This window comes from Lotus japonicus, chromosome 1 (assembly GCF_012489685.1).
Source record: "Lotus japonicus ecotype B-129 chromosome 1, LjGifu_v1.2".
In the NCBI taxonomy this organism is placed as follows: domain Eukaryota; kingdom Viridiplantae; phylum Streptophyta; class Magnoliopsida; order Fabales; family Fabaceae; genus Lotus; species Lotus japonicus.
Genome location: NC_080041.1, coordinates 6001893 through 6020197, shown reverse-complemented (window position 1 = coordinate 6020197; position 18305 = coordinate 6001893). Strand labels below are relative to the sequence as shown.

Below are 18305 nucleotides of genomic sequence, written 5' to 3'. Positions count from 1 at the left end.
AGTAGATGTGAATTTTGGTGCAAGCCCTTTTCTTTTTTGAAAGAATCATCATTTTCATTTTTCAAGTAAATTAGTCTCCACATACCTAAGAGGGGTAGCTTAGTTGGCAACGCAGGTTGAGTGTGTGGGAAGAGCTCTCGAGTTCGATCCCCACACAATACACCCTATGGGAGGGATGATGAGCCTTAATAGTGACTAAATCTCGAATCTGGCGGCATCTAAAGGGTGACAGCCGACCGGGTAGCGGATGTTAATAAAAAAAATTAGCCTCCAGAAAGCACACTGCACAGCATGTATAATCTAAATTTTAAATTTGAACAGGAAGAAGATTAAGGCATAATAGAAGTTCCCGGTTAACTTTGCTACCAATTTCACACTCTTTCCCTTCCATTTTCATCAAACAAAACCGAAACCCTAGACAGAACCTCCTTCAATTCACACAGTTGCAGTGATCCATGACCAGCTAGAGCTATAGCACCCTTCAATTTCCACATCGTTGATTATCTGCACTCCTCAATTTCCATTCGCTGAACACACCAATCAAAATTTCACCACAGATTTGAAATTGGAAGAATCGATCAATGGCTGGGATTTTGAAGCAACCAGGTGCATTTGCAGTGACGCCGCACAAAGTATCACTCTGTATACTCCTCAAAATCTACGCTTCTTCTTCTCCGCCATCGGTTTCCTTCTCTTTCTCTTCTGCTTCTCCGTCTTCTGGTTCTTTCTCCTCTGTTTCTCACCATAACCGCCTCGCTTTGTTCCTGTTAGCACTCACCAAGGTTAGTTTTTTCAGTTTATCACCTAAAGTCTCTTGCTTTTTAGTTATCTGGTTAGTTAGTTAGTTAGTTGGAAGTTGTAACTAACTTTGCTGAACAATACTAGTGTTTCTGATGGAGGTAGTGCAGATGAATGAAATGGGCATGTGGTTTAAATTTTGGGTATTAGTTTTGGTAGCACCCCTTTACATTTTCATACCATCCCCTTTTCGGCATTTTTCGGTTCCGCAATCGTAAGTGTGGTGTGTTGCAATCATAAATGCGGTGTGTAATTGGTTCCCGCAATCATAAAGTCTTTTGCTTTTTAGTTATCTGGTTAGTTAGTTGGAAGTTGTAACTACCTTTGCTGAACAATACTAGTGTATGTACTATGTAGACTTTATCAATATGGATTTCTGGTGGAGGTTGTGTAGAATGTAGATGGATGAAATGGGCATGTGATTTTCATTTTGGGTATTAGTTTTGGTACTACCCTTTTACATTCTCATACCATCCCCTTTTTGGCATTTTTCCGTTCCGCAATCATAAATGTGGTGTGTAATTGGTTCCCGCAAACATAAGTGCGGTAAATTGGGGTGGTGAGAAAATCTATGAGATGGTACCAAAAGTAATGCCCTTTAATTTTTGTTTTCATGGCCAATTTATTGTTCTCTAGGGATAAAAGAAATTTAGTTCCATAGTAGTCAATCGTGGATCGCGGCCTGTCGCAGATGATCCCCAAAAATGAAATCCCATACAAGGGAAGGCCGCTATTGGCCGCAAATAGCGGGATTTCGCGGCCCCAATCCCGTCGCGGCAGGGGTCCGCTACGCTACGCGACGATGCTATAGCGCGCTATCAATAACTATGTTTAGTTCTTTGTATATGTGCTAGTCTCTTGACAATGTCGCTAATAATGCAGTCCTGTGATGATATCTTGGAGCCTAGATTGGACGAGCTCATCCATCAATTGAGAATCGTGAGCCAGAACTGGGAGGCAGCATCCTGGGTTATTGGCCAGTTGATGAGCAGACTATCATCTCTGTCATCACCTGATGATTTGTTTAATTTTTTTAGTGATATACGAGGTGAGGTTGGCAGCATTAGATTTAACAGCCTCCAACTGATTTACACGTTTTTTTTTTCGTTTTATTTTACTTTCCATTTGCGATGCTGCTAGTTATCGCGTATTCATTAGATTGTGATTTTCAGATTTTATTGATATTGAAATGTCATTGTTCAGGAATACTTGGAGGTCCAGATTCAGGTGCTGTTGAAGACGACCAGGCTATTTTGGACATGAACAGTAACCTGGGGTTATTTCTCCGATGTTGTATTCTTGCTTTCAATTTACTATCATTTGAGGTTTGATGTTTTATCACATTCTTTAATGGTTAAAATTGATCCTCTTTGTCTGAATAATATGTATGATCATCATCCATGTTAATAAAATGTGGGAGAAGGTGCAACATTAGGCATTGTAAGTTGTTTTCTTTGAGGGTCCACAGTATTGCTAGGTGCTTCTAGCAAAATTCAGTTATCAACACACTTTGTCTTCGCGTGAGTTTACATTGATATGATTAAAGTTCATTGAGTGGGCTCTTCAGAAGTCAGAACCTAATTTCCTTTGTTTTTAAAATGAGCAAGTTTCTTTTAGGAGTTTGAACTTACAATTTTGAGTCTCTGGTGAAAATAGTTTTCATGAAACATGGAATGCAATTTTCTTAGTCAGTGTTTCGCATCAGAGAATTTGTTTGGCTTCCTCTCTCTCACATGCTTACTTTATGTGGGCAGATTTATCCTTTTCCTTCTTTAGAACACAATTTTTTCCTCATTGTACTTTTTAATTTGGTTGTTCAGGGTATATGCTATCTCTTGACAAGCATAGGGATCTATACGAAAGAATTCTCAAATTGTCCTCCTTATGAAGAACGTAGTTTAGATGATTCAAGTAGTAATCTCGAGACATATTCAGAATATGAAAACATGGACTTGGAGAACTTTGTGTACGAAAAGGTTTCAGAAGAAATTGAAGCAAGAAAGGAGGCTAGTGAAAGAGTTCCGTTCCATCTTCATACACCCGACACACTTCTGAGTTTAGTTGATGGTATAATATAAGTACCTACATTCATTGGGCTTCTTTTTCAGTATTTTTTGTAGATCAGAAAGCATTGGAAGTTACAAAAACTAGGATTTTAGCAACAACCTAAACCCCAGTTTTCTGTTTTGATACTTCATTTTGGGTTTGTCTATTTATGCATTTGTTTTTGGACCTGCTCTTTAACCCAATGATGTCACTTCATTGATGACGGTGGAACTGACATGCACAGATATTGATGTGCCTGCTGATTCAGTATCCAAACAGAGTGAGAAATTTAGAGTAGCTAGTCCTTATGGAGACCCTCCAAGTAACATGCTACGAGATATTGATTCCAGTGGTTTTGTATCTCTACGAACGAACTGGCAGATACAAGGATACTTACAAGAGCAAGCTGATACCATTGAAAAGTGAGTAACTTGTAGACCTAGAACTTTTCTGATTTTTTTTATGAACCTATAGCTGTGCTGTGTGTATATATCATTATCTTTCAAGTTCTATTCATGTTGCAGGAATGGTGGTGCTGTCTCTTTGAATGGCTTTGAAATAATTCTACAGCAGCTACAAAAGTTGGCACCTGAACTACATCGGGTATGTTTAATGGGTTATTTTAGTAATATTCCTTAGGCCACTTTATTTTTTTACTTCAATATTCACTGAGGTGTGCGGTGGTTTTGTCTTTCACTTCCATCCAGGTTCATTTTTCGAGTCACTTGAATGGTCTAGCTCATGATGATTATATTGCTGCTTTGGAGAATCTTCATTGCTATTTTGATTACAGGTACTTGAACTGTTAGTTTTTTATCCAATCTCTCTAGCCTGTTATGTGTTACCAAATGCCATCACCCTGTCAGCATTGTACTTTTCCCCTCTATAATATCAGTCAGTTTCTCTTCAACTTCCATGTTTCATAGATTTCCTAGTTTACTGTTTTACAAGTTTAATTATAACTTAATATTGTACAGCCTTCAGAGTGCACCCCGACTTGCTTGAGCAAAACTAAATGTTGACACTATGTCTATCTATGGCTTATGAGTTATGACGCATAGTAATCTGCTGTTAACTCCTAAGTAGAGGAAGACACTGAATAGCTAAAGGAACGACACAGATAAATTTAAATGAACTATTGCCTAGGAAGTACTTAAACCTGCCTTTGAAACAATCCTATTTCTTGGTGGTCTTCCACATTGTTGCTGGGGCTGCTCCACCTTGTAAATATCTCCAAACCCAAAATTTGGATGCTTGTAAAAATTTAGAATCCCTACAGTTGCAACTATATAGTGTTCCCTTATCTACATCTTTAGTTTTTGTCTTTTGCTGTGAATTATAGATCTTCTTAAACCACTTTACTTCCTCACATACCCCCAATGCTTGAGTTACGTAATAACCAATGAAAGGAATAGTTTAATCTTTTAGAACTGAATTTATCTCTGGTTTGTTGGTCAAAAGTGCAGGGACTGAAGGAATTGATTATGTTCCTCCAGTTGGTAGTAATAGCTTCGGAAGATATGAAATTGGTATATTATGTTTGGGGATGATGCATTTCCACTTTGGGCATCCAAAACTGGCTTTAGAAGTAAGTTTTATGAGCATTTTGATTTTGATACACGCTCCACATTTCTATCTTTCACAGTCTCCAAGGCTTTAATTATTGTCATCAACTAGTTATTAAGCTGTTGTTCTACTACGTACTGTTTTTTTTGGTCCAATACTTATATCATTTGGTTATGTTTAGGTTTTGACGGAAGCAGTTCGTGTTTCTCAGCAGGTAATTATCTAAGACTAAAGTTTATTTATCCAATAAACTAACGAACTTGTATTCACCAATTAGTGAAAAACCTAAGCGGTCAGCAAATGTTGCCTCCTCACAGTAGAATGCTATGCTACTATAGATACATGAAAAAACAAATGTTGTTAGCAATATTGACATTTAATTAAACACATATTTATCTTCCCCATATTTTAGATATAAGTTATGAGTTGAAGACTAACAAATTTCATTTGTGCAGCAAAATAATGATACCTGCCTTGCATATACTTTAGCAGCTATCTCAAACTTGCTGTTTGAAAATGGTATCTCAAGTACTGCTGGGATACTAGGGTCATCATACACACCCTTTACAAGTATAGGTATTTCACTATCCGTTCAGCAGCAACTATTTGTTCTCTTGAGAGGTTCTTTGAAGAGAGCAGAGAATTTAAAGTTAAAAAGGTTGGTGGCTTCCAATCATCTGGCAATGGCCAAATTTGAGTTAACGGTAATTATATTTTCCAACTACATCAAACAGTCTCTTTATAGTACCGCTAGTACATTTTCTTTATGGAACTTTACATGTAGCATATTATTTGAATTTTACCCCCAAGTGATAATGTCTAGTCTATGTTGGCTTGTTAGTATAAAATTTTGGCTTGTTATATCTTGCAATGTTCAATTCTCAAGCATTTTGGCTTGGTTAGTATAAGAGTATGCGAAGAATACTAAATTGTGTAAATTTAAGATGAATCAAGCTCCTAAGCCACACTATGGAACTGTGGGAAGGAGTTATTGAATGTAGATTGAGATGAGACCTGCACATTTGAGAATCTGCTTGGTTTTGTGCTAGGGCAGGTCAACCGTGTAACCTGTTTGTCTTTTGTACAATTTGATGTATCTGTACAGTATGAAACCAGCACCCACACATGATCATCATTGAGATAGGAAAGATATTAGATAGGTTCCGTGAAAAGGCTTTTCGTATGCTCCAAAGAAGGATAAACTATGAGTCCATATTAATGTTAAATGCAATGTGTGTTTTAGTGGCATGATATTGGACTTTTCTTTATTGAGGGTGGGGGGTTGGAATTTGCCTAGAAGTGGGTTGCTATGCATAAATTTCAAACTATGACAGTAAGTCTGCAATCGGCCTGGAAAGCCTTGGTTGGGATGGGAAATATATGTATCTTACACTTGAAAGTAGGAAAAACTGTATTATTATTTCTTAATCAGAGAATACAAAGGGTAATTACATTATATAGAAGAAGACTAATCCTAAATAAGGAAATAACTAATTATGTACACAATCTCCTAATAAGAGAATAAATCTCCTAATACTGAATATAATATTCTAATAATAATTCTTATATTAATTCCTTATTTACAACACCCCCCTCAAGCTGGTGAATGGATATCTATCATTCCCAGCTTGCAAGTAAGCTCTCTAAACCGCTCCAAGGGAAGTCCTTTGGTGAGCACATCAGCCAACTGAAGTCCTGAGGGGACGTGCTGTGTAGATATAAGACCACTATCCAATTTCTTTGATGAAGTGTCGGTCTATCTCTATGTGCTTTGTTCTGTCGTGTTGGACTGGATTGTGCGCAATACTAATGGCAGACTTATTATCACAGAAGAGTCTCATGGGAGCTTCATACTTTATTTTTAAATCATCTAGTATGATCTTCATCCACAACAATTCACAAACTCCTTGAGCCATGGCTCTGAACTCTGCCTCTGCGCTTGATCTGGCAACTACATTCTGCTTCTTGCTCCTCCATGTAACTAAATTTCCACCCAAGAACATACAATATCCAGTAGTGGATCTCCTGTCAACAATTGACCCTGCATAATCTGCATCAGTATAAACCTCCATAGACAATTGCTCACTCTTCTTGAACAACAGACCCCTCCCTGGACTGGCCTTCAGATACTGCAAGATTCTATCCACAGCCTGTAAGTGTCTCTCCTGTGGGTCATGCATAAATTGACTGACAACACTAACAGGATAAGCTATGTCAGGTCTAGTGTGAGATAGATAAATGAGCTTCCCCACAAGTCTCTGATATTGAGCCTTATCAACCCTAAGGTCCTCCTCACTACTTCCAATCTTGTGGTTTTGCTCTATCGGCACTCCCATGGGCTTACAACCCAATTTTCCAGTCTCTTTGAGAAGATCAATGACATACTTTCTTTGAGATATGAAAATCCCTTGCTTCGAGTATGCCACCTCCATACCTAGGAAATATTTCAGCTTTCCAAGGTCCTTCATTTCAAATTGGGCTGCCAACTCTTTCCTCAGATTCTGCTTCTCAAGTTCATCATTACCTGCAATGATCATATCGTCTACATAGACTAACAAAAGAGTGAGTTTACCATTTCGAGTATGTTTGATAAAGAGGGTATGATCACCTTGGCTTTGTTTATAACCCAGAGACACCATAGCATTAGTGAATCTCCCAAACCAAGCTCGGGGTGACTGTTTGAGCCCATATAAAGCCTTCTTCAGTTTGCACACCCTATTTCTTCCTGAAGTAGGGTCATACCCTGGTGGAATCTCCATATACACCTCTTCCTCCAAATCTCCATGCAAGAAAGCATTTTTAACATCAAACTGTTGCAACTCCCAATCAAAGTGAGCTGCTAAGGAAAGAATGATCCTTACGGTGTTCATTTTTGCTACCGGAGCAAATGTCTCATCATAATCAATTCCATAGGTCTGGGTGTATCCCTTTGCAACTAGCCTCGCCTTATACCTGTCAAGTGTGCCATCAGATCGGTACTTCACGGTATATATCCACTTGCAACCTACTGTCCTTTTGTCATTTGGCTTCTCAACAATCTCCCAAGTGCCATTTTTGTCCAGTGCATGCATCTCTTCATTCATGGCTTGAATCCAGTTCTTATCTTTTAAAGCTTCTTGTACTGATGTAGGGACTCTAATAGAGTCAATAGCTGAAATAAAACTCTGATGCTGCACAGAAAGATTTTGAGTAGACACAAATTGGGATATAGGGTACTTGGCACAAGAACGTTTTCCTTTTCGTAAGGCAATAGGTAAGTCATCAAGGTTATGCTCATAGGAATTACTAGGCTCAGGGTTCGGAACACTTACCTCAGGATCAGATGGTTGGTCTTGTTGTTGGATCAGGACGGGTTTTACTTTCCGCTGGTACTTTATCCTGAACCTGTCAACATTATTTTGATCCGGTACTAGTTCAGGACCATTGTCATCATTCTGATCTGGTACTAACTCAGGACCATTGTCATCATTCTGATTTGGTACTTGTTCAGGACCATTGTCATCATCATCACTGTCCTCAGTGATAGGAATGGAGGAAGGCATCAAGGGCTCCTGTAGAAGAGGAATAACAGACAATTCTGGAGACTCAGCTTCCTGAGTATTCCCCCCTGAAGCTGAGGATTGGGATAAAAAGACTCTGATTCTTGAAAAGTAACATCCATGGATATATAGACACGACGACTAGGAGGATGATAACACTTGTATCCCTTTTTATCTGAGGCATATCCTATAAAGATGTACTTAATAGCCCGAGGATCTAACTTACCCCGATGATGACCATGAACATGAACAAAGGCGGAACAGCCAAATACACGACTTTGAAGCCCTGACTTAATGGGCACTGACGGAAAGAAGCTAGTCATAACCTGCACAGGACTAACATTAGATAAAACCCTAGAAGGTAACCTATTAATTAAATAAGCAGCCGTTAAGACAGCTTCCCCCCAATAAAACTTAGGAACATTCATTTGAAAGAGTAACGCTCGAGTGATTTCAAGAAGATGACGATTTTTCCTTTCAGCAACCCCATTTTGTTGTGGGGTGTCAACACAAGTCAACTCATGAACAACACCATTTTTTGTAAGAAATTCAGAAAAATTCTTGTTAACATACTCTTTCCCATTGTCTGACCTTAACCTCTTAATAGGTTTCCCAAACTGTGTTCTAATCATGTGGAAAAAGTTAACAAATAATTGAAACACCTCATACTTATCTTTCATAAGAAAAACCCATGTAATCCGAGTACAATCATCAATAAAAGTAACAAACCATTTTGCACCAGAAACATTAGAAATGGACGAAGGTCCCCACACATCAGAGTGAACAAGATCAAAAGGTTGAGCACATTTATTATTACTAGGAAGAAAAGTTGAACGATGATGCTTAGAAAACTGACAAACATCACAATGAAAAGATTCGACTGACACTTTTGAAAATAAATGGGGAAACATGGTCCTAAGAATACTAAAAGGGGGATGCCCAAGACGCTTGTGTCACAACCATATTTGAGAAGTATTCCAGGACTCTAAACTCGTCTGATGACACTTGCTTTCCTCGTGCTGCAGACAGTATAACCCGTCCTGTTCCTTAGCAATCCCAATTATCTGTCCCGTGGCAAGATCCTGAAAAACACCATGAGAGTGGAAAAAGGTTACTGCACAGTTCAAGTCTCGAGTGAGTTTATGGATGGACAAAAGATTGTTAGAAAGCTTTGGGACATGAAGCACACGCTTTAAGGGAAGAGATGGACTAAGGTGAATGTTACCACATCCCGTAATCTGGTTTTGGGATCCATTAGCAACAGTGATATAATGTTTTCCAGGGTAAGTGGAATAAGAAGATAAATGTGAGGGGTGAGGTGTCATATGATCTGTAGCACCAGAGTCAATAATCCAGTCATTTTCAGTACTCAAAGCATTAAGAGATAAGAAGGTAGAACTCTTACCAGTCATTGTGAGAGAACAAGAACCAGAGGGCTTACTCAATGAGTCCATAAAAGCTCTCAGACGCTCCAATTCTGCTTTGCTAAGGCTAGGAACATCTTCTGCTGGTGGTACAGGTGGGACTTCACCATCATTCTCCATGTCAGAAGCTGTGTGATTTGCACGCCTCTGCGGAGCACCTTTGGACTTGCTCATACGTGCAAGGACGTTTTCCCTTCCATAAAGTTTGAAACAGTACTCTTTGGTGTGACCAGACCTCTTACAGTAAGTGCAACGATCATCACGGTTGAAGCGATCGTCACCGTTAAAGCGATCATCACGGTTGGGGCGATCATCACGGTTAGGGCGTCCGAAAGAGGTGGATCCTTTTATGGGACCCTTTCCAGAGGCTAAGGCTGAACCATCAACTGATTTGTCTTCCACCATCACTGTCCTCCGAGTTTCTTCACCACGAACTATAGAGAACACCTCTGAGAGAGAGGGGAGTTGCTCTTTACCCAAAATTTGGACCCGAATCGGATCAAATTCAGAGTTAAGCCCAGAGAGAAACTTAAAGATTCGCGCTTTTTCAATAAACTTATTCAATGTTGTGGAGTCAGAATCACACTTCATCTTCAGATTTTGATACTGATCTAATTCAATCCAGAGACCATTCAAGGTCCCATAGTAATCTGTCACAGAGAGAGTTCCTTGCTTAGAATTGAAAACTTTATTTTCCAATTCATAACAAGCTGAGAGATCTTGTTTCTTAGAGTATGCTTGTGCCAGATTATTCCAAATCTCTTTGGCAGTAGGGAAAAACATATAATTCCGGCTAATTTCCGGAATCATAGAGTACCAAAACCAGGTCATAATAAGAGAATTCTCTTCACGCCATGTGTCATATTGTGGATCAGTTTCAGCTGGGGCTGTTTCTTCAATATAACTGATTTTCTTGCGACTTATGAGAGTGTGACGGACGAGCTCGGACCATTGGAGGTAGTTGCGCCCATCCAAGCGAAAGGAACCTTGTAATACCGGGAGATCTTTGTGGGTCAAAGGTGGAAGAGAGACCCCTTTCACTCCAGAAGTGAGTTTCTCCTTAGGTATGGGAATCTCGTCTCCAGACATACTGAGAGATGTTACTGTAGAAGGGAAATAAGAGGAAAATAACAGAAACAGAGAAGATTGCACTCTCCTTGAATGGAAGAACCAAAGGCTTCTTAAGAAAAAACACCAACAAAGTGAGGAAACGACCCTCGGAAACAGGACCAGAAGGCACGGGGAACCCTCTCTGTGCAATCGCAATCGCAGTCAGGAACAGAGGTTGGCAGGCCGGTGATGAAGAGCACAGGCCTCCAAACAGTATAAGCCAACAATGGCAAAACAGAAAACGTTACCAGATAAAAGGGCCGTAATAAGACGGCTAGGGTTTTTTTTTCGCAGAAGCAGAACTCCCAAGATCGGGAGCTCTGATACCAACTTGAAAGTAGGAGAAACTGTATTATTATTTCTTAATCAGAGAATACAAAGGGTAATTACATTATATAGAAGAAGACTAATCCTAAATAAGGAAATAACTAATTATGTACACAATCTCCTAATAAGAGAATAAATCTCCTAATACTGAATATAATATTCTAATAATAATTCTTATATTAATTCCTTATTTACAACACTTACTCTCCCGAAAAAAAAAACCTCAAAATCTTTCATTTGACCCTTGTCTTGGACTCTTGGGGATGAACTCCCTATTTTTTATTATTTCAATAAAGGCTACTCTTGTTTTTATCTCGACCAGGTTTAAGTATGGATGGTTTCTTTGAACGTTTTGGGTAAGAATGAACATTCCCAAACATGGAACATAAGGAATTTGAGCATATTATGTAACTCCGCTCCACATTTTCTTACCTTGAAATTGGATGTACTAGCTAGGTACATTCAAGAGCTAGTGGCTTAGTGCATACATTCTACAGACAATATATTATAGGTGGTCACTCCTAGTTGATGAGTTGAGAGAAGGACTACTTTCTGAATTGAAGTTGTGCAGAGAATCTTTGGAATCAGAGGTATTGACTTCAAGCCTTACGTATGCAGCTATATTAAGTACTCAGAGGAAAGCTTTGCCACTCAGTGGTCCTAACTCCTACCGGCTCAAGTAGGATCGTTTCCTTGGAGGATACCTGTTAACTAGACGAAGAAAAAGGTCCTTGATTAAGTACGATTGGGACAGTCTCCTATGCAATGAGTCTTGAAGATGAAAATTTGGGAATAAGTTGCATGGTTTAGATATGTCTTGAAATATGGCCCTAGTTTTGATAAAATTTAAGTTGCAGCTATCAGGGTTGAATCCCTGGTCCATTTAGCTACATTATATCATCATTACTTGTATAATTTAAGTTGCTTCAAGCTCTACCATCTACCGAGTACGAACTTGAATGAATTTTAAGTCATGTTACTGGTACTGAAACTTTTATCTGATATCATTTGACATTGTGGTATTATCTTTATTGCAGCATGTTCAAAGGCCTTTGCTATCATTTGGTCCAAAAACTTCCATGAAGCTTAGTACATGCCCTGTTAATGTTTGCAAGGTAGTAAAATCTTTGTGATTTTCAGAACAAGAGAATTAGATTATTTATTTCATTCATTTTTTTCTTGTATGATTGGCAGGAACTTAGGTTGAGTTCTCATCTGATTAGTGACTTCAGCTCTGAGAGTTCTGCAATGACAATTGATGGTGCTTTTAGTACAGCTTGGCTTAGGAATTTACAAAAGCCAACGGGTTCTCTAGTTTTGTGTCAGGAGAATGGATCTGGCAGCAGCTCTAATGTTTCCCAATTCTGTGCCCAACCAACCTCAATTCCTGGATCTGTGCTGCAAGTATTAGGTTCGTCTTGTATACTTCGTGCAACTGCATGGGAGCTATATGGCAGGTAAAGTCTATATCAGTGTTGTCGTTATGTATGATTATATGGACTAAGGTTGTACTAATTATTATTCTCTGTCTCATTCTATTTTTGTTTTTTTGGGAAATTGCCCATTAACAAGATATAATATAATTGATTGTTTCATTGATTTAAGGGTAACCTATCAATAAAAGAAAAAAATGTCTTTGGCTCTTTGCTTTAACAAGCTGACATTGCTTAAGAATAAATGTAATACTTTCAAGAAAAGAGACAATTGGTGTTATGAAAGCATTTATGTTGAGGTGAATACGAGTCTGCCAATGAATACAAAGGGTGAAAAATAGTTGTGGTTTGAGTGAATTTCGGAAAGGAAGCCATTGTCCTCACTTCTTATGCAGTCACTTTAACTATTTCCTTGGCGGCACCTGTAGTCTGATGATTTTTTACGTCAGTTCAATACTCTTAAGAAACATTTTACTTGTCAAGTGGCATTGTGTGTTGTCCTTCTTGTCGGACAACTGAATGACTTCAAGTGTACAAATAAAGAAATTCATCCACATTATTGAAAGACAAAATATTCTCACTGAATGTGAGAGAGAGAGAGAGAGAGAGAGAGAGATTCAGATATCTATACACAAAAATTAGTAACTTTGTATTCTGAATATTTTACCAATTACTGCTACTCATAGCAACACAGTTTTGTTATGAAATCTTTCATCACACCAGGTTGATGAAAGGCATAGTTCTTGTTGTCTATGCATATGTAATGCTTATTTCAATGTTTTTGTAATATCTTGATTCTTGAAAGCTTTCGATATGTATTTCATTGCCTGACTTAATTTTTTTTACATTGTAATTAGCTCCCCACTGTCTCGCATAAATGTGCTAGTGCATGCAACTTGCTTTGCAGATGCATCAAGGTAGCTTCTTATTAGTATTGTTTTTAACATATTACATAAATTACACTTCAAGTTGCTAATTCTGTATTACATTTGGTTATTATTAGAAACCACTACATTAACTTTTTTCTTGGTTTCCCCAGTTCATCAGATGCAGCGTTAGCATATGTAAAGCTCATTCAACATTTAGCAGTCTTTAAAGGATACAAAGGTTAGATTGGTTGCATAAAATTGGATTTAATTTAACTGTTTGATTATTATTTTTACTCCATGTTCCAAATATGAATTTGTTTGGTTTTGTTTTGTAATTTTGTTTATAGTTTGTAAATCACCTGGGTAACGGTTTACACTGCACATTAACTAAGGGAAATTGTTCTGCACAAATTTCCTCTTTAATATGGAGTGGTCTTTTCTTTCTTCATCTTGAATGTTGGTAGAGGGTAAAAAGTCCCGTGACATGCGCAAGGCCTTCTCTTGCTTTTTTTTTCTTCTAATGTTTTCCTTTTCTCTGTTTGTAGAGGCCTTTTCTGCCCTTAAAGTAGCAGAAGAGAAGTTTCTATTTGTCTCAAAATCACAAATCTTACAACTAAAGTTGCAGCTGCTTCATGAGCATGCTTTACATCGGTAAGTGGCCTAGGTCAATAGTTGTATTCAGAATTTGAAATTCTATTAGCAGCTGAGATTTCATCATTGTTAATAACTTGATTAACCATCATGTAGTGGACGTTTAAAGCTAGCCCAGAAACTATGTGATGAACTTAGTGTTTTGGCATCGCCTGTAACTGGTGTAGATATGGAGCTAAAGACAGAAGCAAGCCTTCGCCATGCTCGCACATTGCTTGCAGCAAAACAATTCCGAGAGGTTTTCTTTTCCCTCTACGTACTAAATTAAAACTACCCAGAAAACTAATCATAGGTTATTCGCAGATCAGTCATTCTTCAATTTTTAGTGCATAGTTGTTGTTCTTCATAGGTAACTAGGGATCATAATCTTTAAATATATCATATACTGATGAATTGTGATAGATAAACATGACAATAAAAAATGTAAAACTTCCTATTAAACACAGACATGTGTGCATTCCCAAAATAATTATTTATTTGTATGGGATTACACTATGGCAGTTGTGGGCAGATATAGTGGTGTAGGATGTAAACAGGTTGTGTTGTCCAACAAGAAGATGGTCTCATAGACTCATACTCATGAATGATAATTGATAAGCCAAGCAATAAAAAAATGGATAAATAAAAATTGTCAAAGGCACTTATGAGTATACTTTATCGGCTTTGGTTCCCCATGCAGCAATAGCTGTCACTATTGCTTTCCCAATTTAATCCATCTCCTTTAATTTTAGTGTATTAGTGTATTGTCAAGATTGCTGGACCTTTATCATGGTGTATCAGAAAAAGTCTGAAATCAATCACTGTTAGCTAGTGCCAAATAGAACGATAAAAAAATATTTATTGTTTTAGCTTTGTATTTAAATTTCATCAATTCTTTTTTAGGCAGCTGCTGTGGCACACTCCCTCTTTTGCATGTGCTACAAATACAACCTGCAAGTTCAGAATGCTTCAGTTCTTCTTTTACTTGCTGAGATTCACAAGGTATGTTAATGTGGTGGTTTTGTCTAAAACACGTGGTAGGTCGTGTAGTCTGGATCAAACTATATATGGTTGTTATTTGCTATTTTTTTGCATAGCTAGTTGTCATAACTTGCTGATTTTCAAGTGCCTAGTGATGCCCCCCTTCAATTTAAATGAAGGGAGGAAAAAAAAAGTTTATATGAAATTTTAGTTAGCCTCTTTGTGCTTGTAATAAGCATTCATTAGCATCATTTTTTATTAAGGGGAAGATATTTGTCAGTCATGACTGTAAATTTTTAATCCACTTGGATTTAACTAAGTAATGGTAATCTTTTCTTTTCTTTTTAATGCATGATTTACGAGACATTCTAAATTACTGACTGCTGCAAAGCACCAACTTTCTCATTGTTGTGTTCTCTACTGTTTGTTTACAATAAATCCTTCATTTATTTGTTTTTATCAGAAATCAGGCAATGCAGTTCTAGGGATTCCGTATGCTTTAGCAAGCCTCTCATTCTGCACATCATTTAACCTGGATCTTCTAAAAGCCTCAGCTACTCTTACTCTAGCTGAGCTGTGGCTCTCCCTTGGATCAAACCATGCAACAAGAGCTCTCAACCTCGTCCATGGAGCTTTCCCAATGATTCTTGGTCATGGTGGTTTGGAGCTCTGCTCACGGGCCTATATTGTTGAAGCAAAATGCTACCTTTGCGATACAAACTTCAACAGTATGTTGCGCAGACTATGAATGCTAGACTGTGCTATTCAAGTTTGTTGTGTACATATATGTTCACTTCTGTCTGTGATGTGTTTTTGACTTTTTTGCCCCCAACCCCAAAATTTTCCCCAGTCAGTGAAAATGTTTAATGGCTTTCTGAGGGGGTTTAGTCCCTTGTCTATTCTCCTTTTCTCCACATGCTGAGGATTCAACTTAATTGTTTGCGCATTTGAATTTCTTTCAGTCTTTGAAGATCACAACATTGTCATAGATTCACTGAGACAAGCATCAGAAGAACTCCAGCTTCTGGAGGTAAGCAAACTTTCGGGTTTGGATCTTGTGTGTAATTTTCAAATTGTCCTTTTTTATTTGCAAGACAATAGGTAGCATCTCTGTTTCACGTCAAAGTTCACTTGGATCCTTGCATGTGATACTAAAGTATTACCTATCTTTAAATGGAACCTGAAGTTAATCAAATATGCATAACTTAAGTCTTGAGAACTAATTGGTTAATGTACTATGTGGTGCTTTAGATTTTTTGTGTCATTATAACATTATATCTTGTGTCCTCTGCAGTTTCATGAATTGGCAGCTGAAGCTTTCTATCTGATGGCCATGGTGTATGATAAACTGGGGCAGTTTGAGGAAAGGGAAGAAGCTGCAGCTTCATTTCAGAAACATACACTGGCTCTCACCAATCCTCAAGATCAGGATGATCCTCTTATTAGCACGTTTTGAATGTATTGTATTTTTATTTGTATACGCAGCTCTGTTTCATGAGAAATAGCTTAGCTACCGAATTATATACTACAAGTGTTTTGGTATATTTTCATTCATTTTTTCTTTCATCATATTTCCATTCACTTTCTCTTTCATCATATTTCCACATCACTCATTACATCTTTCATTTCTCTCATATATTTTTATTTCTTTTTTAGTGTGGGTTGGATTCATAGAAGTGGCACTCGAGAGAAAACAATTAGCAAATAATTTCGTAAGGGATAGGCAACTGAAGTGTAGTTAAATTTTTGTAAGTGGCTCATATTGTTGTTTACTAACGATATATGTGAATGAAGCAATTTTTTTTCGACTATCAAGTCTTTTATATCCATTTTATCAAGTATTCTTTCTAATCACATACATGAGTAATTTTTTAAAATTCAACGATAAATTCTTAATAAAGGTTGTATTTATTTTTAGACATAAGATTCATTTGTCATGGGTTGAATGGTGAACTTAATAAAAGGATATAATAACTCATTTCATCTTTTATGACATTGACGTATTTCTGTTTGCTAGCTACTGTATTTCTGTTTGCTACTGCATTGAAATTAACTTAGGCAGCTGGTCCCGTCTGAGGTTTGTTTGTTACATTCTCCATTCTAAAACGTCAGGATTCAGGAATACAGTTTCAAGTACACAACGTAGGATTTAATAAATAAACTATGATGGGGAGTCGTTATCGGTTATTCAATGTGGAAGAAGTAATTTTAAGAGCCTCTATCATGAATATAAGCACACAATTCAAGGAGATAGAGCCAAATTTCCTTGAAACGTCATCTGCTCATCCACATTGGAAGCATATGGATTGAAAGTGATTTTCCATATCTATTTGACGTGTGAATGATACTAGTAGTGATCCTTCTCATCTTTTTTTCATCTTATTCAAATTCAATACAACTTCTAATAATTAGAAAAGTAGATAACAAAAAATTAATTGCAAGGATATACTCAATGACTATTTGAAGGGTGTCTTAAGCATGTTTAGCTTTACACACATGGGTCATTTAAATACAAAATCCTCTTTTATAGAAAGCAACAAGTCCATACCACATAAACATTTTACAGAAGCTATATTAATGTGTCCTAGTCGTCCATGACAAAAATCAAACAATTCAACAATATAAGCAGAACTAGATGTTTCATAATTTAATCCGATGACGTCTAAGGTAAATAAACCACCAGAGAAATACTCATTTCCCACAAAGTCACTATTTCTTGTTAATAGAACTATATCAAAGTCTAGAAATAATTTCGTACCAGCTTAATTAAGAGTGGCTAATTCATCTATGATGAAAAAATATTAGGCAAATCTCGTATTAAGCACATGAAAGAATGGTCCTAACCTAGCATATCCATATCTTGTTTGCCTATAGAAGAAATAGTGAATTCTACTATTCTAGCACGGAGATATGGTAGAGTTATGATATGTTTTAAACTTCACTTTCTTTTACGATTTATTTTCACTTAGTAATTCTTTTCTTCTTTATTGTTTTTACCACATATATATCACTCATTTTTCATTGTTTTTAATAGCATCTCCAATGTAACGTTGTTAGCTAGTTAGGTTGTTTAAATACTATTCTGGTGGGTCCAAACTACCACATATGATTTAAGCACCTCAAGCAAAATTCGCTCCAACCATACTTGATTATTTTACTTTTATTTGGGTCCTATTATACATCATATATTTATATTATTTCAAAGTCATAACATTGTTCAGATTCATGAATGAAAGATAAAATATAATTTTTTAATCAAAAAGCAAAGAAGAAAGAGAATAAGCAACCGTTGCTTAAATTTAAGCAACTAGACTGCCACGCCATGTTGCTCCAATGGTGCTCAAAATAAGCAATGTTGCTTAAGCAATAATGGTTACTTTGTTTTTAAAGAACAATAATGTTACTTACACACCTCTTTTTGAGGTGGAAGAGGTGGAATGAGGAGATAGATAGGAAGAAAAGAAAAATAAGAGAGAGAAAGTATGAGATGTAATACTAATAAGATGAGAGAAATAGAAACAAAAATAGATGAAAATGAAGTATTTAAAAAATGATGTGTCTATATATCTTTGTTGTTGCTTA

General features: G+C 37.1%; 1 protein-coding gene across 1 annotated transcript; it reads left to right on the top strand.

Annotated features, from left to right (window-relative positions):
* Positions 1-285: 285 nt before the first annotated feature.
* LOC130733246 (anaphase-promoting complex subunit 5) lies at positions 286-16316 on the top strand. The gene is made up of 20 exons (XM_057585374.1): positions 286-782; positions 1681-1846; positions 2002-2123; positions 2619-2865; positions 3089-3266; positions 3369-3447; positions 3552-3637; positions 4306-4432; positions 4592-4624; positions 4866-5114; positions 11848-11925; positions 12005-12267; positions 13101-13160; positions 13283-13350; positions 13658-13763; positions 13860-14001; positions 14646-14744; positions 15187-15451; positions 15686-15753; positions 16018-16316. Exons 1-20 carry the CDS (start codon positions 582-584, stop codon positions 16177-16179), a joined length of 2799 nt encoding a protein of 932 aa, XP_057441357.1. The 5' UTR covers positions 286-581; the 3' UTR covers positions 16180-16316.
* The last annotated feature ends 1989 nt before the right edge of the window (positions 16317-18305 follow it).